At 40.5% G+C, this 25481-nt stretch overlaps 2 protein-coding genes across 2 annotated transcripts in view; one reads left to right on the top strand and one right to left on the bottom strand.

Annotated features, from left to right (window-relative positions):
* Positions 1-4007, bottom strand: part of HOOK1 (hook microtubule tethering protein 1) — a gene marked incomplete in the record, with an annotated part of 41686 nt that extends 37679 nt beyond the window's left edge. The window contains 1 exon segment of the mRNA XM_072419374.1: positions 3801-4007. Within this exon segment, the coding sequence (XP_072275475.1) occupies positions 3801-3845 (45 nt within the window).
* Positions 4008-11872: 7865 nt separating this feature from the next.
* LOC140336348 (E3 ubiquitin-protein ligase RNF170-like) overlaps positions 11873-25481 on the top strand; it is a gene marked incomplete at its 3' end in the record, with an annotated part of 15648 nt that continues 2039 nt past the window's right edge. Inside the window, 4 exon segments of the mRNA XM_072419373.1 lie at positions 11873-12130; positions 17240-17315; positions 18004-18112; positions 24136-24209. Of these exon segments, the coding sequence (XP_072275474.1) occupies positions 12093-12130; positions 17240-17315; positions 18004-18112; positions 24136-24209 (297 nt within the window).

Below are 25481 nucleotides of genomic sequence, written 5' to 3'. Positions count from 1 at the left end.
GTTTGGTGGTCTCTGGGGACAGGTAGGGGCGGATTTTGGAGATGTTGCTCAAGTGAAAGTGACCGGACCTGGAAATGTTCTGAATATGGGGGGTAAATGAGAGGGCCGAGTCAAAGGTGACACCAAAACAGCGTGCCTGAGGGGAGGGATGAATGTGTGTTGTTAACAGTTAGTATTATGTCAAAGATTTGTTAGAGATTCATCTAAAAAATGCAGAATATGATATTTGCATGGCATGTATGGTAGTAAAAATGTTTTGTACATAGTGAAAGATGCTGAAGTGCTGAACATGCAAATGACTTCCCTTTGGAAAAAACTCAATGCCTGCAATAAAAAGTCATCGGTGCAAAGGTCTTGCAAAGGAGAGAAATGGGAGTTGCAATTTCCCAATTTATTGCTTCCTATAAATCTTCTCCTGGTGCGGTGGATCATAATCTGTGGTCTGCACAGCGCCATCTATTGGCGGAGGGGAAGAAGTGCAATGTATCCTGGAAGGGAGACAAGGGATACCAGATTTTGTATTTTTTGGCTCTGCCAATAAGAAGATCCAAGAACGCAGGGGAGCACCACAGGCATGCTGGATGTTTTTTCTTTCACTCCTTCAACAGGACAGTGGACTCGCTTTTGGGAGGAATTAAGTAAAATGTGGTAACGGGTGTGTGCTAGTCTGGAGTAGATGGTGATTCCAGACAGATTGCATATGAATGCACACCGCCCTACTTTACACCCACATGTGATGCTAACCCTCCATGATTAAAAGAACTGCAATCCAATTAATGAAAGGGGTGGGGCCAGGGAACGTCAGGCTGGGGAAGGAGGGGCTAGACATCGTCAACCCAGGAAATGAGGTGGGCTCGTTCAGACTGCAGCTTCTAATGCATATTGAGAAAAGCTCACAGTGTGCAGAGAAATCAGAGGAAGCAATTTCAGACCAAGAGAAGATTTGGGACAACTGTGCAAGACTGAAGGGAAGGCTGGGGAGCAGATTTAATGAAGGGGGGGCTGGAGGGCAGACTTACAGAAGAGGACGAGGATGGGCAGATTTAAAATTACTCAGCCTTTGCAAGTGTATTTTAAGAAATGAATAACTCCCTCCAGAAAACAATTGTTTCAGTCCAGATCCTATAGATAAAACAAAGTTGTGATGCCGTACAGATTTGGAGGATTTCACATACAGAACGCTGCGGTCTATGGAGCTGCCAAGCAAGATGAAGCCTTGCACAGAGAAATCGCTCAGCTCTGCAAAATCTGCAGCAAATTTCTCAATAAAATCATCCCGGTGCAAAACCAAAATATAACAAAGACAATAAACATGGCAATAAAAAAAGCCAAACAGAACCCACATTTAAGAGCACTTCAGTAATGCAGAAATTTAAATGGCATCGAGTGTGGCATCATCAATGCATGACAGTGTTCTCGCCGGCCTCTTTTAGCTGGGTGCACCACCTGGCACTTCTCAATAACCACCCGGCTGTTTTTGGGTGGTTACTGGGTCACAATACAGGGGGTGCCACCCACCTACTGCTTCTTCCCACCCAACGTAAAAAAATTTCTGGGTTGAACACTGCATGACACAACAGAGGAAATGCCCCTGCATTTTAGTGAGCTGCAACACTTTGCAGTGTGTTGCATTGTGTTACATTTATGTGTATTATACGCTGCAGTGTTAAACCAAAAAATTTTTTTTAAGCCGGGTGGTAAGAAATTGTAAGCAGGTGGCAGCCCCTGTATTGTGAGCCAACTCATCAGTAACCACCTGAAAACAGTCGGGTGGTTACTTAAAAGTGCGGGGTGGTGCGCCCAGCCAAAAGCGGCCGTGAAGAACACTGCACTGCATAGATATAATCAAATGGGACGTCTACGCATTTTTTTCTAACGAACACGACAACCACACTGCAGCAAGACCCCAAGGTGCCCTGGTGTGAAATAAGATCATTATAATGCATTGCCGCTTATTACTACCACAGATGTACAGGGGCCCCTAAGTCTGGGCTCCACTAGCTGCACAGACGACCCCCTACGTCACGCATTTCGAGCATGAGCAGGAGTCCTTTCTTTAATGTTAAAAAAAAAAAATTGCCTGCACATTGAGATCGGCAATCTTTCCCCATCTATGTCACCCGATCTTGTGCCTGCGCAGTGCGAGATGGGGTGACACAGGAAGAAGAATCCAGCAGAAGAGAGAAGAAGATGTGGGCGACCGTCGCTTGCACACAGATACCGGGACGATGTGGGACCCAAAGGAAGAAATCCCCCGACGGATCTGCAGGATGAAAGGTAAGTGTGTTTTTTTTATTTTGAGTTTAGTTCCGCTTTAACCACCTGAGCCAATGACGTAAAAAAAGAAAAGAAAATTGTTAAGACAATGAAATTAATATTTTTCCCTTGTGTGTGCAGGATTTTTGGAAAGGAGAATTGTCGTGCTCATTACAAACGACGCTCCCATCACTGGCAGCAACACATGCAAAAAATGCGCCGATTCGTTCTCCACCATAAAACCAGCAATAAGACATTGAACTCTCTGCAAGACTGTAGAAGATAAACTATCATGGGAGAACCTGGGTGATCCAGCAATGCATAAATACATTTAAAAGTGTTGTAAACGTACTGTAAACACATCACAAAGCTCATAAAAGGTGCATCTGACAAATGCATCAGGGGAAAATAAACTGCAGCCACACACATGTGACTCACTGTCAGCCTATAGAACATAAGTAGTCATAGCTTGTACCTGTACAGCCCAAATTTATTGTACAACACTACAGAATATGTTGGCGCTAAATAAAGAACAATATTCAAATAATAATATTTTTACAATTTCCTAAATCACAAATGAGTACGACATATCTCGCAACAGATTCCTAAAGCACCCAAAAACTAAAATCCAGCCTCACACATAGGGGTAATCAGCCTCTTCCAATCGTTGCGGTATTATTAGCGCCGCTGTTAGATTTCTATTGGTTGTTGACAACTTTATGGAGAAATATTAACCCAAAACATACAGAAAATACCCCATTCAATGTCATCGATTTTCATATTTCTGTATTATAGAATATATCATGTTAGTTTTCAATAAAGTTTTATTGAAAAAAAAGTTCAATATTTACATAAAAAGGAAAAACAAATAAATGACATTCCTGTAACACAAATATCTATACAAATATACTGATATATAGAGCCATATATTAACCAAACACATATGGAGAATATCCCATCAATTCAAATACTTTTTATGGTTACTATATATTGTCATGTTTATGAGTTACAGAATATATGTTAGTTTTAAATAAAGTTTTATTGAAAAAAGTTCAATATTTCTTTAAAAAAGGTAAAAATCTAATAAACGACATTTCTATAATAAAAAATAAATACAGAAATACATCAAATATATGGGAAATGACTGCAATGGACAAAAAAAGATGAACTTTACACATTTAACGCAAAGATCCATACAGAATTTCAAAAACTTTGTATTTTTTGGGTCCAGTTTTGGCATTTTTTGGGTGCAGTCAGATTTTTGTGATGACAGGGCATGCTGGGATTTGTAGTTCCTCGCCACTACATCCATAAAAAGAATATAAATGTGACAGAAGCTATAGATATCAGAAGATCGAACTATAAATGTACAGAATGATGATTTTAGATCATATATAAATAAATTCAATTAGAAATATATTTACAATTATATTGTTGGGGGTAACACACACATATTATAGGGATCCCCCTCATCGGTTGAAATATCCCCAAAAAGACCCCCACATATGACGTCACGCCCCCTCCTCCGTTCTCCCTTCTCTTACCCAAATAATAAGGCTCTCGCACAGCTCGTTCTCCTTGCCGGCCATCGCTCCCCGGTTACCCGTTTCTTTCCTCTTGATCCGGCTGACCTCACCTGGGAACAGGGAAGGAGGAGGAGCTGACAGGGACAGGCTGTCTCGTGCGGCTACTTCCGCGCTCTGGAGTAAGCTCCTTCAGAATGAATGGGAGCTACGCTGTAAAACAGTGTAAGTGTCTTTTGTGAATTTGACCCTGACACCCGCCCCCACTATAGCTTGGAGCTCCAGTCACGCCCACAGCGTATGACAGGTGGAGGGCACGCCCCCAAGCTTGCAGCAGGTGACTCTACCAGTTCGGGACCAATCGGGTAGCGCATCGCCTACACTGAACCAATCTGCTTTGAGCAGTAAAAGCTTCCTCGTTCTTGATTGGTGACGATGGTTGTAGATACCGTTCGCTTGGAATCCCGCCTTTTTGAGACTTAACTGTGTCACGTGTGACAAAGTCTGAAGTGAATGTCTCTTGTTGCCCATAGCAACCTGTCAGCTTGCAAAAGTCATATAAATCAAAATTCTGCTATTGCCAGGGATTTGTCAGCACTCTTTTCATGCAAAACTTCTTTACCCATATGCAAAATACAAGTTTATATATGTATAATAATAAAAACCTATTTGAATACATACATTTATAGGAACTGCTTAGAGGCAGTTAATGTTAATGTTATCATCTGAAATTTGGATGGAATTTTTCAATATTGCAATGCCTCTCTCATTCATTAAAACCAAATTAAGACAGGGGACCCTGTCTTCATCTCCAATATTGGGCCACAATCTTTGAAAGTTCTTGTAAATCACTCAAGCGGTCTAAGGTCAAATATCAATATAAAATTAATGGCTCTGTATTCTGTGTATAGGAAGCTGACTGGCTCTTCTTGTCCCGAGACATGGAAGACCGGCAGAAAATGGCGCGCGTCCTCTCCAATAACTCGCAAAATACTTCTCTGAACAAATCCTATTCCAAGACCATCTTACATTAATTGGTACACGGGTCCCTGAACAAACACTTCAACTTACTCTACAAGTTTTCAGGGGTTGTGGTCTTCGGGAGGTCAATGGTTCACATTTGGTGGACTTGCCATTAGGTAAATTTTAGTAGATCATCCAAAGATTTTGGTTTATCATTTAACTTTCTCAGTTACCTAAATCAATCTTTCTTAATGACCAGACTGCACTGTTTCTCCAACTTGACTTACCTCTGTTCACATACCTCACTCATTTATTCCAATAAATCTATCCCCCTCCTCCTCCATTATTGGTCCTCCATATTTGAAAGAGCCAAGTGGCAAATATCAATATGATAATAATGGCTCTCTGCACTCAGTAAAGGAACCTAACTGGCTCTTCTTGTCCTGGGACATGGGAGACTGGCAGAAAATGGTGCACATCATCTTCAATGACTCACAAAGTACTTCTCTGAATGAAGCCAATTCCAAGACGATGCTATGTTGGTCGGTACACGGGTCCCTGAACAAATCCTTCATTATACTCTACAAGTTTTCTGGGGTTATGGTCATTGAGAGATCAATGGTTCACATTTGGTGGAGTTGCCATGAGGTAAATTTTGGTGGATCATCCATATATTTTGGTTAAGAATTTATCATTTAACTTTCTCAGTTACCTAAATCAATCTTTCTTAATGACCAGACTGCACTGTTTCTCCAACTTGACTTACCTCTGTTCACATACCTCACTCATTTATTCCAATAAATCTATCCCCCTCCTCCTCCATTATTGGTCCTCCATATTTGAAACACCCAAGGGGCAAATATCAATGTGATAATAATGGCTCTCGGCACTCTGTAAAGGAATCTGACTGGCTCTTCTTGTCCTGGGACATGAAGGACTGGCAGAAAATGGCACACATCTTCTCCAATGACACACAAAATACTTCTTTGAACAAAGCCAAGAAGATGCTACGTTGGTTGGTATATGGGTCCCAAAACGAATTCTTCAATTTACTCAACAAGTTTCCCTATTGTGGTCAGAGAGAGGAAAATGGTTCACATTTGGTGGACTTGGTAAATTTGTTAAACTTTGGTGGATCATCCATAGATTTTGGATAAGATTTTATCATTTAGTTTTCTTGTTTACCCAAATCAGTCTTCCTAAATTACCAAACTTTGCCCTTCATCTGTAACTTGACTTACCTCTGTCGACAGACCTCACACATTTAATCCATTATATATTCTTGTGGGTCTGCAAATTTTGGAAGGCAGCCATGTTTGCTCCTGACTTGGTCAAATATAAACTAAATTGTATCACAGTCAACAATAAAATACTGCGGAAGTCATTATCTAGATATGAGATTTATGGATGACCAGTTTTGAAAAAATTATTGAAAAAATCCTCTCCTCCAATATTGGGCCACCATCTATAAAAAGTTCATGTAAATTGATTCAAACGCCCAAGGAGCAAAAATCAATGCAATTTCTGCACTCTCTATAGGCAGCTGACTCTTCATGAACTGGAACATGGAACACTGGCCGAAAATGGCGTATGTCATCTCCAGTGACTCACAAAATATTTCTCTGAACGAAGCCAATTTCAAGACTATCACAAGTTTACGGTACACGGGTCCCTGAACAAATTATTCACTTTACTCCACAAGCTTTCCCCATTGTGGCCATTGGGAGGTCAATGGTTCACATTTTATGCGATGAGGTACCATGATGTAAATTTTGGTGGGTTCTTCCATAGATTTTCATTAAGAATTTCTTCAATTTAATTTTTTCGGTTACCCAAATCAAGTCTTCCTATTATTAGACCGTCCACTGTTTCTCCAACTTGACATACCTCCGTCTACATACCTCACACATTTTTTCCATTATAAATTCTTGCAGGTTTGCAAATTTTGGAGGTCAGCCGTATTTGGTCTTGACTTGGTCAAATCCAAGCTAAATTGGATCATGGTCAATGAGAAATTATCATGTACAGTCGTTATCTAGACGTGGAATCCATGGATGACCTACCAACCCTAGTGCTGGCAAAGATGGATTTGGAGATCTATCTTTTTACTCTTCTTTAGTCTTTCCTGAATTGTGGAACTGGAGGGGTACTTTTGTTACGATAAATTTGGTCTTGCAGTATTTTATGGGTGGCATTTACCTCTATTGGGCACCTACAGGCAAACACTAGGTGCATGGAACTGGTACAGGTATTAGCATAAGGCATTTCAGACATTTGCCAACATCATCGTGGGAATGATGTTCTTTTGGTGATGCAAAGTGATGTTTTTGCACCAAATATACCTTTTGGAATTTTGACCTAAAAGTTCAACCTTGGTCTCATATGACCATATTACGTTTTCATGTTTTTGAGAGACTTAATGTATTTTTTTTTTGGAAATTTTAGTTGGGCCTGGATGTTTTTCTTTGTAAGAAAAGGGTTCCATCTTGCAACCCTATCCCATATGGACATGGTTATGGAGTGAAGCATGGTGGTGGCAGTATCATTCTTTGAGGTTTATTTTCTTCCGCTAGTACTGGGGCTTTAGTCAAGGTACAGGGAACCAGTTCCAAATACCAAATACAGCTCCCCCATCCCCTATAAGCCTGTCCTAAGGATATAATACAAGTTCATGGAATACGGCATCCCTGGCAATGTTTTTGGGTACACTGCATGGGGAGGTTCATATTTGGGGAGATCATTACTTACAATATTATACGTATAAAGGGACATTAGCAATTCCACATAATGGGACTGATCAGATACATGGAATGCCGAAACCTCCAACGGAGCCATCATTTTGAAAGGTTTGAGCATGGGTTATGGGCTGGCCTAAGGTGTCAAAGTGTCTCAAACCTCCTATTATTTTTTTTTTTTTTTAAACTTTTTCCTTTACTACCTATACATAAGAAAAGGCCTGTACTCTGTACAATGAATCCCTGTGAAAAACGTAATTGGAGGATCAGTAAACCGAAGCTATATTGATTGTTAGATCTCTAAATATAAAAGTAGATTTGTTTTATCATGAAAGCAAATTGTACCAATTTAAGGAGCTAAATAGCCAGCAAGTTTTTCCGGATTCAAAATTGTTAATTATGTAACAAATTCAATTTTCCGCAAATCCACTGACATCACCAGGTAACAGGAGCACACCTTGATTTGTTAATTCACAATAGAATCCTAGTGATTGTGTCACTTCCTAAATGAAAATCTAAAGAATTGCCTTGGAGTAAACGTGTTAAATGTCAAAGATTTTCATGAAGTTCTTGAAGATGGCGGGGTTGGTGTGTGCCACCCTCTGCAGAGTCTTCTCATCAAGGAGCATTTCATTAAATTTTTGGAAAGGACATAGTAGGCTGGAGGAGGGGAGGTGACCAGTCTGTATTGCGTAACTGTAGTATAGAAAAGTCAGGTCGCTGTGCTGCCTGCATGCATGTATGTAGATTTCAGGACTGGATGGACAAAAATTTAATTCCCTTAGCAGGTCAACACACCTCTGACATATAAATAATAAAGCTGCTTGGAGTATTAAGGATTTGCTTCTGTTCTGCTCCAGTGTAGGCGCTGCTATGTGACTGGAGCATTCATTATCTAATTAGTAGATATCATGTTTAATGGCTGCTCTGTAACACCGGCAAAGAATATAATTACTCCAATGGTAATAAATGGAGGAGACGTCCTAATTATAGGAATCAGCACCAGGCCTGTGTAGCTGCTAAACGCCGGCATAAATGTAATTGACGAGCTCTCCATATCAATAAATACAGCCAGCCATTATATGGGCATTCCTGACCTGGTGCATGCCACCCCAAAACCTTGTACCTGTGCCCAGCCACTAGAGGGCAGCATAAGCACTGCTTACATTCTATGGGAGCTGAGTATTTCCTTCTAGGTCAGGCTTACCTGGTGCAAGAATGGGGAGTGATCATTAACATTGCATTACAAAGGTATTTTCACATTTTTGCACATGGGTGTTCAGGGTGTTCGGGGGGTGGGGGGCTTTAAAGTGAATCTGAGTGCATGCAAGAAACTGAATATTTCATCTGAAAGTGTATCCCCTCCAATTGTGTGATGCTTTCCCACCTCTTAGATTGTAAGCTCTTCTGGGCAGGGTCCTCTCCTCCTCCTGTGTCACTGTCTGTCACTTGCAACCCGTATTTATTGTAATATGTTGGCACAATATAAGTACTTTTTCATAATAGTAATAAATAATAATGTCAAGGCATTATCCTAAGTAACTTCCCCTTTCTCTTTCCAGCCTTGTTTTTCTGCTCTTATTATAATCTTTTAATAATATAATCTTGTAGTTTAGGCACTTTTAAGACACCATCATTTTTATCTATTTAAAGGTGAGAATTTATTTTCACACTAATTAGGTATCTATATGTAGTATGGGTAGGTGTTACATGAGCTTTTGTTATTCCCAGGCTGTAAAATTCTTGCAGGGCCAGCTGCTGGGAGGTCAGTTCCAAATGTATTAGACACATCCCCAGAACTACATCTCCCGAGAACCCTGTGTCTGTACTGTCAGGAGCCTACAAGTATTGTTTTATTGGAATCAAAATGTGGAAAGGGGCAGGGAGGGGACAGGATAGGTAGCATTTATTGCAGAAGAGGTATTGGGTTGTCAGCTCAAACAAGAAATACAGAGCTCCCTGTGTTTCTGTACAATCTATTTTTCTACATTCATTTTTATTGGGACATAACATATTGGGGGTGGGGGGATAGATGTGCAAATATTGCAAAGATGCACTAATTTTTTTTTTTTACCTGTCTGACTTTTCAGGTTAAAGGTCGCCCCTGACAGTTGCTGCCTCCTTATCTGCCTGACCTTACATACTTATTCATGACCGGTTCTCTTTAAAAGGAGTTATCAGTTGTTATATATAGACAGGGCTTAGATCTGTCCTGACAGCGAGTTACACAACCCAGTATATGAGCAACAGCCTATTACAGCTCTACCAGAACTTGTGATATGTTATCAGACAGATTTCGCTGCTGCACACCATTCTCTCCGTGCTTTTTGCCCCGCCGTCAGCCAACGCAATAGGCGTGACGGTGGCTGGAATATAACTGGAATTTATGGCAGCTGTCAGTCCTTCTACGTGTTATAATGTTTTTACAGCAGGTTATATAACGGAGAAAATGAGGAGCTATTCTGACCTAGATTCCAACACCCAACCTATATCGAATGAGGATATATATATATATATTATATATAAAGTATTCTACTCAGAAATGTTTTTGAGCTTGGTGGGAAGAAGCTGTAGGTGGGTGGCAGCCCCGGTATTGTGACCCAACTTTTCAGTGACCACCCAAAAACAACCCGGGGTTACTGAAAGGTGAGATCAGGTATGAGCAGAAGCCTCATGGGATCCATGATATATGTATCCGGGGAGGCTCCGTGCTCCCGGGAGAGGGGCTTTCCAAAAAAAGAAGGTTGTTTTTACCTTATATAAAGTTCTTGTGTACTCTTTTATGTTGAGTAAAAATTTTAGTTTAGGTCCACAGTTTTATCCAGATAAAATTCACTATTAAACCTCTTCAAGACTGGGGAAGATAGAATATCATGGGAGAACCTTGGTGATCCAGCGAACGTAGAATGGATCAGGATTGAAATCATTTGGCAAATAATAACAAATAATTTTGCTAAAAAAGAAATCTTTTCCAGGTGTGCTGCATCATCCAGAGCACAATGAGAGCTTTAATAAATCAGGTCCAATGTGTAATAATATATATTATGTACATGTAACAGCCTTCTATGTTCATTCTATGGGCCTGATTTATGAAAGCTCTCCAAGGCTGGAAAGAATACACTTTCAGAAGTGAAGTTGGGTGATCCAGGAAATCTGGAATGGATTTCATCAAGGTCATTGGCTATTTGCTATCAGATGTATTCAATCCTGGACCAGATCTATTCCAGGTATGTTGGATCACCCATCTTCTTTAATGAAAGTGTATATTCTCCAGCCTTGGAGAGCTTTAATAAACCAGCCCCATTAAGTTCAAAATGAACGGGCTGCTTAATGCAATGCGTCTGTTGAATGAATAAATGAATGAATAAGCATAAATTAAAAGAGTTGCAATGTAAATGGTCCTTGCAGCAAAAAAAGTGACAAAATACTAAAAATTAGCTTTTTTAAAATGCCCAGATAATATAATATATTACTATTTGCTAGCAAATGTTTTAAATCCTGGACCAGATCCATTCCAGGTTTGCTGGATCACCCAGCTTCACTAATGAAAGTGTATTCTCTCCAGCCATTGGTAGCTTTCATAAATCAGGGCCTATGTGTAGACTCCTTGCGTAGCTGATATTTTTTCTCAACATTTCTTTGAAGCAGAACTAAAAGCTGGGCAACTCACCTGTCCTCTTTCTATTGCTGGGCACCACCTTCCTCTTCTTTTCCTGTAGAGGAATTTTGGCCATTTTGGATTTGCTGGGATGTCGTTACACCTGAGGTTCATTCATTCCCAGCATGCGCAGGGCAACCCAGGTATTCTGGCAACCAAAGCTGAAGCTGCGCATGCACAGATCAGTTTTTTGAGAACTGCCCGGATCAGGTAGGTAAGAGGGATTGTTAAAGAAGGAACATCACCTGTCCCCTTCTGTAATATTTACCTTCCTAATAAATGTGGAAAAAATAAAATTGGAACTTTATTTCTGTTTCAAGAGGACCTGTCGTTAAAAAAAAAAAGCTGTACGCTATACCTGATGTACTCTCCCATATAGCACAGAGCTGCCACTACACATATATAATAATATATTAATAATATAAGGAAACAGACCAAAGTAATTATGCAATAGGGGGATTGCATAACATTACCGCTACCTTTCCTTGATGTGGAAACCCTGAAATCGGCACCTTTATTGCTTCCATGAAGCTCCCCCCTCCCTATTTCCAAAAGATATTGTCCAGAAATATTTGTTAACTTGCTAAATCATCCCCCTTATATTGCAGCCGCCTGTCAGCCAGCACGTTCCTCCAATGTCATATGACCGAGAATGTGATCGGGTTAATGATTGATGGGGGCGGTTTATTAATATCTCTAAAGACCAGAGCTTTTTTTTTTTTGGCAAAAATATTTTACATCAGTGAGCGGCGATTGTTGTATCCAGTTCATTTCGTTACTACCCTACTCACCCACTTTGTGCAAAGTTTTTGTTTTATTATGAAAACCTTGACTTTGGTTTAATATTTAACAGCCGCTTTGTCATTCTACCTGCCGTGACATTCAGGTACAGCAGTGTGTTGTCAGCTGGCGTGTCGCTAAGACGTGCAGGATAAAGCCTCCGCTGACAGCAGCGACATGAACACTCACACGTTTTTCAGCTCAGCGCAATCCAGGTAAGTCGGACCATGTGACATTTAAAAATGGCTCAATTTCAGTTGGCAATCTGGATTTCTTTGGGGTAAAAGTGAATGTACGTATAGCCAACATTTATTTTGGTGTTGTGTTTTTTTATTGCTGGGGAAATTTTCTTTTTTTTCCGGGTGATCACTTTTACTGAGCCAAAAACTTACCAAAAACCTTCTGCATATCAGAAACTAAAGGAGCCAGAAAGCTACAAAATACCTGATAGGGGTTTTCCCCCTCCCTACTTTATCTGAAATTAAAGTTATGGCTGTAGATACACTTACATGTTTATATGCACAATTTGGGGATTCGAAAATTGATATTTGAGGTTTGCACAGAGCCAGACTGGGGACCTGGGGCCCACAGGAAGAAGTAAGAAGGAGGGCTTGCTATAAAGCATTGCTTTCTTTGCAGGGTCCAAGGGCCCATTAGAGGGCATACAAAAATAATTTTAGAGGCCACACGACCCAGCAAAGGCTTTTTTGTTCACCTGTGGGCCAGTCCAACCTTGGGTTTGCAGGTTGATGTCCAAGGTTCTACTGACAAAAGTTTGGGGTCCCAGAGCAATATAACTCTACCTATCCATCTATCTTTTCATATAGAATCCTTTATCTTCCCATGGTAACGTTCTGCTTACTTTCAAAAGCCAAAAACATAGAAACCAAGACAACTTCAGGAATGCTTTATTTAACAGGAATATTTTACTAACTGAAAAAAAAGGAACATAAAACTTGCAAAAGTTTGTACACCCCTATCTGTTATTCTTTGCACTCCAGAGAATTGACCTTTGCAGTCTCAGAGAAGAAATAAGAAATTTCTATCTCTCATCTACATCAACCAGTTATTGAAATATTAGTATTGAATGGACTGCTTTTTGATAGATATCAGCTTAAAGGAATACATACAATGACTAATAATAAACAAATAACAATGAAAAAGAATTGTTAAAGGTTTAACTTTGTATGAGCCTGGTTTGGTTCCGAATTTTGGATAGATCATGGAGATGCAGAATCTCACTACACGTATCTTGTAGCATGTGCTTGTTACTCAGCCCGTGTTATGGTTGTAGAAAACAATCCATGTGATTAGTTTAGTTCTGCATGGATTGATGCCATCACAACAAAGCTCAAAAGGTTCACCGTAGCCAAGCTGGTCAGTGGTTTATGAGAAGCAGTTATTGCTGGATGATGTGTACAAACCACACGTGTGCATTACAGCAAATACTGCTCTGGACAGTCAAAAAATCCAGACAGGTCAAGGAGAGACCAGCATTGCACCATTTATTTGCTAGTTAACCACTTCAAATGCCATTCTTTGATGACAACCAAAATTGTAACATTGCTTCCACTGGAGGGCCACCAATATGGCATATGTGAGATGATGCCCATAAAACGGTCTCATTGATCATGAACATCCCAGACCCATGAAGATCTACCATCAGAAATCATCCAGTGACATCCAGTGACATGTTAAAGACCATCATTGCACAAAGATAAAGGTTTCATGTTTAAGTTGCTCTGTTGCGGTGTGTTGGCCTTAACACAAGGTGTGCTAATGCACAGAATACTGAGTGTTAACACAGCTCATGAGACCAGATAGGTCCCAATTGCCCTTAAAGTGCAAATAAAGGAATTTTCCTATTCAAGTCTATGTGGCTGCTGAGTATTTCCCCTAACTGGTGTTTTAGACCTCCGTAGATCAATCAATTTTGATTAGTCAATTCAAACCCTCTACTACCTGGTTCCTAGCACCCTATAGCAGCCATTGTCAACCCGGGTTCCCCTAGGGATTGCAAGGGGTTCTTTGAGCTCTGGGTGACTGACCTTCCATGTGTTATTGCCGCCATAGATGCGCTCAACACCACTTTGCAAAGCCAGAAGCATGACACCACAGATTATTTTAGCAAGTGGGTGCCACTGAAAGGGGAACAATTGTCCAATTGAGCACAAATGTAAAGAGCATTTATCCTGCTTAGAACCAATAAATTCGTTTAGCAGGGGTTCCCCAAGACCTGTTTTTTAGAGGTTTTTCTGAGATAAAAAAAGTTAACTCTGTACAAACCTTACCACACTCCTTTATCATCTGACCCCCTTCCCGTCCTGCAAACTCAATCCCAACTGTTTACAAATTCAACCTGAATGGTTCTTCATTCACATGTAAGAATGTTGGGGTCTGGAATGTGGTGATTAGAAAGGCAATAAAAAGATTGTTGGTGACTGGCCAAAGGTACACAGTTTTCAGTGCTGAATATTTGAAAATTGTCCTTTCTCTGCCTCTGGAAAATAAAGTTAAGTCAAACTGACGTAATGAAATCAAATATAGATTATTCATTACTCTGCATTTATTCTTTTAGAGAAAAGCAAAATGTTTATGAAAATATTTTGCTAATAATCCCTCCACAGAATTGGGAATATGGAAACATTTTGTAACAATGTATACTTGTTTGACTCTCCCTGCACCTGCTGATAATACATTTTTATTCATTTACCTTACATTAAATTGTGGTTTCATCAGGGGGATCAAATGCAATTCAAAGGCATATAGATCCTTATAGTCAAAAATAGTTATTTGGTAGGTGGAGATTTTAGAAAATTCTTTTTTATTTTTATTTTGGTAGGTGGGTTTCATCTAGTCCTCTTCTTCTAGACTTCTAGTCCTCTTCTTCTAGGCTTCAAGTCTTCTTCTATAGACTTCTAGTCTTCTTCTAGATTTCTAGTCCTCTTCTTCTAGACTTCTAGTCCTCTTCTTCTAGAATTCTAATCCTCTTCTTCTAGGCATCTAGTCCTCTTCTTCTAGACTTCTAGTCCTCTTCTAGGCGTCTAGTCCTCTTCTTCTAGACTTCTAGTCCTCTTCTTCTGTGCTTCTAGTCCTCTTCTACACGGCTTCTAGTCTGCTTCTTCTAGGCTTCTTGTCATTTTCTTGTAGGCTGCTAGTCCTCATCTTCTAGACTTTTAGTCCTCTTCTTCTAGGCTGCTGGTCCTCTTCTTCTAGGCTTCTTGTCCTCTTCTTCTAGGCTGCTAGTCCTCTTCTTCTCGGCTTCTAGTCCTCTTCTTCTAGGCGTCCAGTCCTCTTCTTCTAGGCGTCCAGTCCTCTTCTTCTAGGCTTCTAGTTCTCTTCCTCTAGGCGTCCAGTCCTCTTCTTCTAGGCTTCTAGTCCTATTCTTCTAGGCATCCAAACCTCTTCTTCTAGGCTTCTAGTCCTCTTCTTCTAGGCATCCAGTCCTCTTCTTCTAGGAGTCCAATCCTTTTCTTCTAGGCTTCTAGTCCTCTTCTTCCAGGCATCTAGTTCTCTTCTTCTAGGCTTCTAGTCCTCTTTTTCCAGGCATCTAGTTCTCTTCTTCTAGGCTTCTCGTCCTCTTCTTCTAGGCGTCCAGTCCTCTTCTTCTAGGCTTCTAGTCCTCTTCTTCCAGGCGTCCAGTCCTCTTCCTCTAGGCATCCAGTCCTATTCTTCTAGGCTTCTAGTTCTCTTCTTCTAGGCATCTAGTCCTCATCTTCTAGACTTTTAGTCCTCATCTTCTAGGCATCTAGTCCTCTTCTTCTAGGCTTCTAGACCTCTTCTTCTAGTCCTCTACTTCTAGACTTCTTTGGGGTCTGCACAACTCGAGATGTGGATGGCACGTGTCCATTACATTTATATTTATATCTCTTACAAGGTCATGAATTTGACATCTATCAGATATCTGTACAAGGCTTTATTGTATGAAGTTTGCAACCAGAAATGATCTTTCATGATGAAGGAATAAGCACTGTGCATACAGCGCTATTCTGTTCTACGGAGAAGGCAAGACGAGTGAGCAGCACCTCACCATGCTCCTATCCATTGGAATGAACAGTGGTTGTTCACGATCTGTTATTAGTTAATCTTTTCACATCATATTTTCACCCGAGACAACCATACCTCTACCCAGGTGGTTGACTAATATCTAACGTGTGCACATAGCCTAACACCAGAATACTGATCAGTGCAGACAGTAAAGGGTTACCCAGCTACTGTTCACGCTGACCCGACCCAAGGGAATGTTTGTAAACTGTTCCATGCGCTGATTTTATCTGCATCATCCAGGGCAAAGGGTTTATCTTTTTTCTTTATCAATGAGTGTTCAGACCTTTGCACCGTCCAACATATCAAGGCTGGGCAGAGAACTCAATGACTGAGTAATACGGTCCCCTGGCCGCCCATGATCCCAAACATGGAACTTTGTTTGGAAACATGCAGGAGGAACCAGGTTACTTAGCGTTGATGATTGTTTCATCATTTCGGAAAATTTCAGAAAATTTCGGAAAATGTCGGAGGTGGTAAAATTGTGAAAGCATTGCTTAGTCAGATCTACTTTGGACTACTAATCACCGGGGGCCACAAAGGCTCCTCTTTCATCAGAAATATTACCCAACCAGCTGCCAATTCTGTACAACCACACAGTTCAATAGATTTAATTATCAATCCATTGAAGTCCACTAATACTTTTTCATCCAGGGTTAGGCTTTGATAAAGGGGCTGGCTTTTGGACCACCGGAATGTGTTGGTTCTATCTGCCATTAATCATATATGGAATGAAGATGTTTTTAGACTTAAGTTTCTTTTTTAATAATGACCCAGGGTGAGTGGGAAAACCCTTAGGGGTGCTTAAATTCCTTGCCTACTATTCAAGAATCCCCATCATCCAAATTTAATTGTATATTCATCTGTTTAAACCTGGATTACTCACCTGTGCATGTTCAGGGCACCGCCATCTTCTTTCTCCTCTTCCTGTAGAGTATCTGTAGCCATAAGGATTGGCAGGCCCAGGATGATGACTGCAGATACTTATTTAATTCATTCCCAGCATGTGCAGGGGAAGCCAGGATTGTTCAGAAGTTCATTCCTTCCCAGTATGTGCAAGGGAAGCCAGGATTGTTCAGGAGTTCATTTCTTCCCGGCATGCCTAGGGGAAGCCAAAATTACTGGGTATCATGGCAGCACAGCTTTTTGCCAGATAGCCAAAGCGATCGGGCAGGTAGGGGGGATTATTGCTGTAAATTTTACTTTTGTTAAATCATTTACAGCTCTGAGAAAAACTCTCTTGAATTAGTGACCTTCAATATGTGTTGCTCATTTTCTAGGTGTTCCACCATGAATAGGATGGACATAAATGCCCCAAGGAAGGATGGAGGACCTATCCCAGCATCACAACACAAGGTAGGTAATACCTATTATATATTGTACCTTTATTTTACATGAGTGATCTTGTTTTTACCTGGTGGTGCTGCCGGTAACACAGTTCCTGTCCTAGGGCAACAATGCTCTCAACATCTGCAGCATTGTCACCCTAGGATAGTGGTTCTCAATGACTTCACCATGGGTGAACCCTTGAAAAAACTTTCAGGTCTTCGGGGAATCTCGGATATAATTCCTATATCCACAGTATATTAGTGTGATGGTCAGTGGGAAGAATTCCCCTTACATTGCTGGTCATTGGGAAGAATGTCACCCTTACAGATAGCCAAAAACATCATTGGGGTCACTTAGTCTGACCTGAGAGGTGCAAACTGCTCAGTGAATTTCTGGAGGAACTCTTGTTGACATACTGCCCTAGAATACCCTTTTCTTCTTTATATTGCAGTGGGCATGCGATACAACCCAATTGCAATTTACCCCTGAATGGGGTCAGAATCCCATCCTATGGTACAGACAGGAGCTCGCAATCTCATTCTTGTAATAAAAGGTGGAGCTTTTCTGACCATACTCCATGCTGCTGCATGTTGTGACACGTCAGGAATTCACGCATACTTGTAGATACTTTTACAAGACCGGTATCTCAGATTTCCTGTGCATCTCATTGCATATTTCACCTGCAGCAGAATAAGGATGACACTTCTGTTTTCAGGACATGATGAAAAGTCACCAGCCTCACTACCACAGCGATTTAAACTGCCCAGTGTGCCTTCAGACGGCCACTTCACCCGTCAAGACCAACTGCGGACATTTATTTTGCGGTGAGTCGCATGTTCCTCCTTATATCTGCAGATAAAAGGAAAATGTTATTCATTGTTTGTGGGTGGAGATGATAACTGCTGAGTCAAAATGCAAAGCTTAGATGTGACTGTAAAATGTATGAGAAAAGCATCTGGGTGAGAAATATAAACAGGTCTGTCATAAAACATCTCCAGGATAAAGCTGCAGACTAATGGGACTTCAAAGACGTTTTATAGGACGATATAGCAACGATAGAACTATAACTATTACATGTGTGGAGTGACTGATATGTCACAAAAAATCTTATTTGTCCTTATACACTAGGCCTGATTTATCAAAGCTCTTGAAAGCTGGAGAGGATACAGTTTCATCAGTGAAGCTGGGTGATCCAGCAAAGCTGGAATGTATTTCTTCATAGTAATATGCTATTTGCAAGGAAATGATTTGAATTCTGGACCACATCCATTCCAGGTCTGTTGGGTCACTCAGCTTCACTTCTTCTCCAGCCTTGGAGAGCTTTTTTAAATGAACCTGTTTTCGTTTTCATGTGATTTGTCACTTGTGGTGCCATAAATTAAGTGAACCATTAATTTGTCTTTATTAATATAAACTTTATTATATATTTAGCAAATCTGAGAAGGTCATTGTCTGAGGTTTGCATTCCTAATAAAAGCATTGCTGCATAATCCTGTTCTGTAAAGTCAATAAATGTGCATTGTGTAAGAGTCTTTCGCAGCCAATCACAGCCGCCCGCTGACGCACACACCCTCTACTATTATAGCGAGCGGAGGGCGGTGCGGCAGCCATAACAAACAAAATTCCATTGCAGAAATGACTGAGCCGGGTTAGGCTTTCATAGAGTGACACATTCACACAGGTATGAAAGCCATGACGTGGGAGGGCAGCTGCTCAGTTCCCACATTCACAAACCTGCTGGTAGACATAAGAGCTTATTCACACGTATGCACTTCTGTTATGCATATGCATGCCCATGTATTCCTATTACACATTCTCATGCACTGCATTTGGGCAGCATACAATCATTTTAATTTGGGGCAGCATGGTCACTCAGTGGTTAGCACTCCGGCCCTTTCAGCGCCTAGATTCGAATCTCAGCCAGGACACTATCTGCATGGAGTTTGCAGGTTCTCCCCGTGTCTGCGTGGGTTTCCTCCGGGTACTTCGGTTTCCTCTCACATTCCAAAAACATGCAGAGAGGTTAATTGGCTTCCCCCTTATTGACCTTAGACATATGACTATGGTAGGTACATTAGATTGTGAGCTCCTTTGAGGGACAGCTAGTGACATGATATGGACTTTGTACAGCGCTGCGTAATATGATTGCGCTATATAAATACTGTGTAATAATAATAATAATTTGACCTGCACTATTTTCAGGGGCAAACCCCACAATAGTGCAATAAAACGCAATGCAAGGCAGAATGCTGCAGAAGGGGTGCTAAGTTGGGCAGAACTCAGCTGTGTGCTAAACCAAGTTACCCCAATGCATATATGTGAGTGAGCCTTAAGATGCAATCACAAAAAATAGGTTTATACAATGAATTAAAAATAAATTTCTATGTAAGATCTTATGTATGTTAGAAAATATTGATTTGTAGGGCTTAAAAGCTTTTCCATTTTTTTTTATCTTTTCGCGTGTCCACATTTCTGTTTTGGATATTGGGATAATCAGTGACAAAGGGCTCTATATATATAAATTTTCCCGTTTCAGTTTACTGGTAAAATTTGTTTCTTTCCTATTCATTTCCTATAGTGACAGCTGTGCACTTTTGACGATTGGCCACTAGGTGGCAGAACGAGTCATTGTTTTAATAGGAAATACGACCATAGAATTAACCACCAGCGAATATTTAGAGGAATCGACTGGGGGATTATTTATAAATAAAGCCCAATGTGCATGCTTCTTTTTGTGTACGCATTTGCCTTACTTTAATATTATCTGGGCATTTTAAAAAACCTAATTTTTAGTATTTTGTCACTTTTTTTTGCTGCAAGGACCATTTACATTACAACTCTTTTAATTTATGCTTATTCATTCATTTATTCATTGAACAGGCGCATTGCATTAAGCAGCCCGTTCATTTTGAACTTAATGGGGCTGTTTTATTAAAGCTCTCCAAGGCTGGAGAATATACACTTTCATCAGTGAAGATGGGTGAACCATCAATCATGGAATGGATCTGGTCCAGGATTGAATACATCTGCTAGCAAATAGCCAATGACCTTGATGAAATCCATTCCAGATTTCCTGGATCACCCAGCTTAATTGATGAATGTGTATTCTCTCCAGCGTTGGAGAGCTTTGATAAATCAGGCCCAATATATGATAAAATAAGTCATATGGAAGTCAGTATAATAAACTTCTCTAGATTTGTGTTGGTGTGCAACTAATAATGAAATGTAATGCATTGCAGCACATAAATGCATTAGGATTTATTAAAGCTTTCTAATACTGGAAAAGATGAAATATTATGGGACAACCGGGATGATACATAAAACTTGGAATGGGTTTATTAATTTGCTGTTATTTGGCAAATGTTTCCAATCTTGGACAAGATCCATTCCAGGTTAGCTGGATGCCAAAGGTTCTCTCATAATAGTCTCTCTTCTCCAATATTGGATAGCTTTATTAAGGCCCAATGTTGTACTGTAATGTGATTTTATAGGCCCCTAAAATATATCTATAGCCTAAAACTAAAAAGAAAATCATTTGACTAAAGATAATGTAGCAAACCCTTCATAAAAAGAACATGCACAAGGAAAATTGTATCAATTTCCATCAGTTCCTATAATGCAATGTTGGCTGCTGCTCCTGGCTATTAAAACCTAAAATTTGCAGTCTGCATTCCCTTAGTTCTTTGGAGTTGCTTATGGTGCCCCCTGCAGGGCATTATTGTAGCTAAAACATTCTTTTATAACAATGGCAAATTCCCTCCAAATGTTTTCTTTCTAATTGGCAAATAAAGCTTCTGTTTTAACCAGTTATAAATAACAAAAGGCAGCTCTGCTTGTGCCAATTGGCTGCTTGGACCATTGTGCCCCCCCCGAGCTCCCTGGCACAGCTCGGGCCTGATTCAGGTAGCGTGGCAAGGTCACTGTGTCCTGTATCAAAGGCTGACCGAGTACCGTAAATCAGCAGCACCATAAATAATGAGATTTCCGTGTCATGATGAGTCAGTGGCTTTGCTCTCTCTTGCATCAGTCTGTCACAATCCTTTGAAAGCAATGGTGCCATCCAGGACGGGAAGGGTTAAATTCTACCCTCTGTTGTCATTGCATCACTCGAAAAACATGGCGATGAGCCGAGCAACACCTGACTCCAAACAGCCCTGGATGAGATAGTTATTTCAGAGTTTTTCACTTCATTGGACTCCTGGACTATTTATCTATTTCTGGCAAGGGCGCTATGAATTGTGTGAGCCGGGCAACGTGATTGGCGATACTTTGCCACTGCTCAGTGCCACCTGCTGAGTGATTGGGGAACCCCAGGGATCACATGCTTTTCTATAAACTTTGTACCATATATACAATAAATCACAAATTGCATAAATGTTCCAAATCAGCTTTTGCAAGCTGGAAAATTCTAAAGCCATACGCAATGCAATATTTTAAGCAAACTTTTAGATTGATATTTGGGCAGAATGTTGATCAGTTACCAATCCTATTGATCTGTACTAATGTAGAAACTCAAATTCAAGCTCCTGTGCTTTGCCTTCAAATGCCTCCACAGTTCTTGTCCCACTTACATTTCTGACCTGATAGAAAAATCCCCCTCATGCTGCTCTCTGCACTTCTCCAATGACCTACTAATGACTTTCCCACTCATAACCTCATCACAAGCACGGCTCCAAGACTTTTCTAGAGCTGCCCCGACTCTCTGGAATGGTCTCCTCATTCTATTCGGTTTGCTTCTACTTTCTCCTCATTTGAAAGAGCCCTAAAACCCAACGCTTCAACCTCACCTACCCGTCTTGTTCCGTCTCCTAAACCCTCACTACTTACCACCATTACATATCTCCCTCCTATTGTGTGATACTTCCCCACCTTTTAGATTGTAAGCTCTTCGGGGCAGGGTCCTCTCCTCCTGTGTCACTGTCTGTATCTGTCTATCATTTGCAACCCCTATTTAATGTACAGCGCTGCGTAATATGTTGGCACTAGCAAATGTTTTAAATACTGGACCAGATCCATTCCAGATTTGCTGGATCACACAGCTTCACTGATGAAAGTGTATCCTCTCCAGACATGGAGAGTTTTAATAAATCAGGGCGTTAATTCTAAGAAAATCATTTTCAGCAGAGCCCAATGAGATTTGAATATAGCAGTGACATGATGAAAATAAAGATACTTACCCTTATGTAAAAGCTTTGTGAATTGAGCCTTGTGCCCATATTCTCGGCCCCCGCACAGAGCTAACTGCAGATGACAATTGTACAGCACAGCAATGGAGGAAGAGAAAATTGGGATTTATCTGCCGGCTGGGCAATCACGGCAGCTGGGCATCCCTCCTCAGGAAGCGCCCGGGGTCCTTGGCCACATGAATAAGTCATTGTATACCTTGAGGAACCGTTACCAATTACGGGCAGGAAACGTCTGACCCAGTTTGTCCTAATTCCTGCTCAGCTGGCCTTTCATTTTCACACTGATCCCGGAACATATGTCCAGGAAATCGCCAGGAAAACCGGAATGTAAATATGTATTCATGCGTTCGGAGTAATTATCAGCGTCCTTCTTCAGAAGGATCATTAATAGAGCCAGGCACCTGCGGAGCTGCAACATCCGTCCGCCTATTAACTCCTGAAAGCAGGAAAAGTTTGTGTTAAAGATTCTTTATTAATTATTGCTAGAGAAATGATGGGACTTTGCTGTGATTGGTAAAGCTGTAAAAATAATTATATTAATGGTTATTACAAGTCACACCAAATCAATGTTCATGGAGTTCTAGGTTGCTTACCTTAAATCATTTTGATATCATAAAGATATTAAAATAGATTGTCCTAAAAGCAAAAACATGCTGCAAAGCTAAATATTTGCAAACATATCCTTAACATTTCCAGAGAAAGGGGGCCAAGAACCAAAGGATGGGTGGAAGACCATTGTAAATTACTGATATCTCTGTGATATTGATTGTTAAACTGGTTATTACTATGCAGGTATTTGGGAGCAGGGTGTACATGCAGCCAGGGGTACTTCTCAACCATCGCCGACCACTGGGAGCACTCCCTGGCATTTAGGCTAAGTTCAGAGGGAAGTTATAATGCAGCAGGACCAGTGATTCACTGCTATCAAACCATCATTACCTGCCCCAAGGGCCTGAATATCTATGAAAAATGATTTAGAGCCATTAAAATCTTGGTTAGCCTGTGGAGGCAAAGGCATTTAAAGATTTTAAGATACTTGCAGCATCTCAGGGTGGTTTTGCCACTGAATCACTTGCATAGACTTTTACTGGACCTCTTTTGAACCCTCATGTATTTGTAAGCATGCAAGGGAGCAGATATCCTAGAATGCATTGAAACCAGTGCAAGACAAATGTAAAAAACTGCAACAGTCATTTACATATATCAAACACAATATATGTATATTCCGGGATTCTTAGTGATTGAAAAGGTAGTACCTGGGAACAAGTAGCCCCTTTTGGGCTGTTCCAGGTCCATAAAGATTTGATGTAAGCAAGGTCCCTGTGAAACGCTACTGATCACCATTGGGATGAATGGAGCCATGAGCCATAACCAACATCAATATCTGACTTCACAAATGAGCCAAATTCCTTCCAACATTTATCCAAGAGTTGAGAATGTTAAAGCCACAAATGTAGAGCTCATCCCATATTAATGCTCATAAGTTTGAAATTGGATGTTCAATAAGCTCCTATAACATTGATAGTTGTCCACAATATTTTGTATACAGTAGAGATGGGTCTTGGATTTTCTTTCTCTTTTTTTGCAACAATATTCGTAATCTTATTATGTGTAATAAGAGGAGGAACTTTATTCATATATGTTTTGTTCTCACCTCTCAGGTTCCTGTCTTATTGAATACTGGAAACACGACCCTTGGATGGGAGCCATCAGTTGTCCCCTCTGTAGACAAAAGGTACCCTATACTTTGACATGGGGGGGAATTTATAAAAGCAATGGCATTACTTAAAGGAATGTGCCAAGAACATTGAGGATACACATGGAAATCAAAAGCTTCCAGATTTCATTGGCTTTGGGTCAGTAAATGGCGATTGGTCATTTTGAGTTACTGTAGTTTTAAACTTTGCATTTGCTTTACTGAACTAGGTCCATAGACAGACCGTTTGTGTTCCAGTGTAACTGGTTTTACAAGATTGGTGTAGAGAAACTAGAATGTTCTGACCTGAACCCATTGAACAACTTTGGGATGAATAGGAACTAAGATCATTAGGTCATCTTATTCAGCATTACTACTTAAGCACAAATTCCCACAGAAACACTTTGAACTTGTGTGGAAAGCCTTTTCAGAAGAATAGAGGTTGTTAGAGCCACAAAGTCGGTGGATTCTATAGTAATGGCCATGGTTTTGGATGTCCCCCAAGCCCATATAGTGTGATATTTTGGTTTTTATAAACTTGACCATATATTGTAAAATTTAGTAACGAACAATCACACAAATAAATGAAGCATTGTCTGATCGTGCAAGATTAACATGTCTGCTGTTACAAACTAGGGATGAGCGAGCAAGTTTTTAAAACTCGATCTCACGGCGAATTCGGCCGTTCTTGCTTACCGAATTTTAAGCGAAAACGCCTATGTAAATTCAAGATTGAATTTAAAAAAAAAAATGTATTTTTTTAGGTGTGCGATCCCATGTGCTAGAGGTTAAATAACCTCACACATCATCTCAATGAATGCGCCGAGGTGGCCGCATTCACTGAGAATGTCCCTGGGGTTTGCAAACAGGAGGAAACCTTCTGTTAAAATGTCCTAGATCTTACAATGGGTTCGCGAAATTGGTTTGTCCAAATTTTGCGAAACCATCTAAAGTTTGAGGAAATTTTTGGGAGAATGCCAGAGGCTCGTCCCTATTAAAAACCATTTGAGTATTTTACCCTACAGAAAGCCAATTCTTTTCTTTGATTTCAAATGTATTGCTAATCTGGGGCTTTGCTCAGACATTAGGTTGTAGTAGGCAGTACCACAGTGATTCATGTAAACGTGAAAGCACCGCCAAGACCCTAAATTACACAAAAGAGAGATGTTGAAAACTCTCCATGCAGCGTCTCAGGTAGATCTCCTGCTGAACCGCTTTCAAACATCTGTATAAGAATGCTTTATGAACACCAAAGGTGTGTTTATATTTTTGGGTTATTGAAAAGCACTTTGGAAGCATTTCTGGTGATAA

Source organism: Pyxicephalus adspersus, chromosome 8 (genome assembly GCF_032062135.1).
Source record: "Pyxicephalus adspersus chromosome 8, UCB_Pads_2.0, whole genome shotgun sequence".
NCBI classification, from domain to species: domain Eukaryota; kingdom Metazoa; phylum Chordata; class Amphibia; order Anura; family Pyxicephalidae; genus Pyxicephalus; species Pyxicephalus adspersus.
Note: the sequence above shows the minus strand (reverse complement) of the source record. Positions and strands in the feature narration are given on the sequence as shown.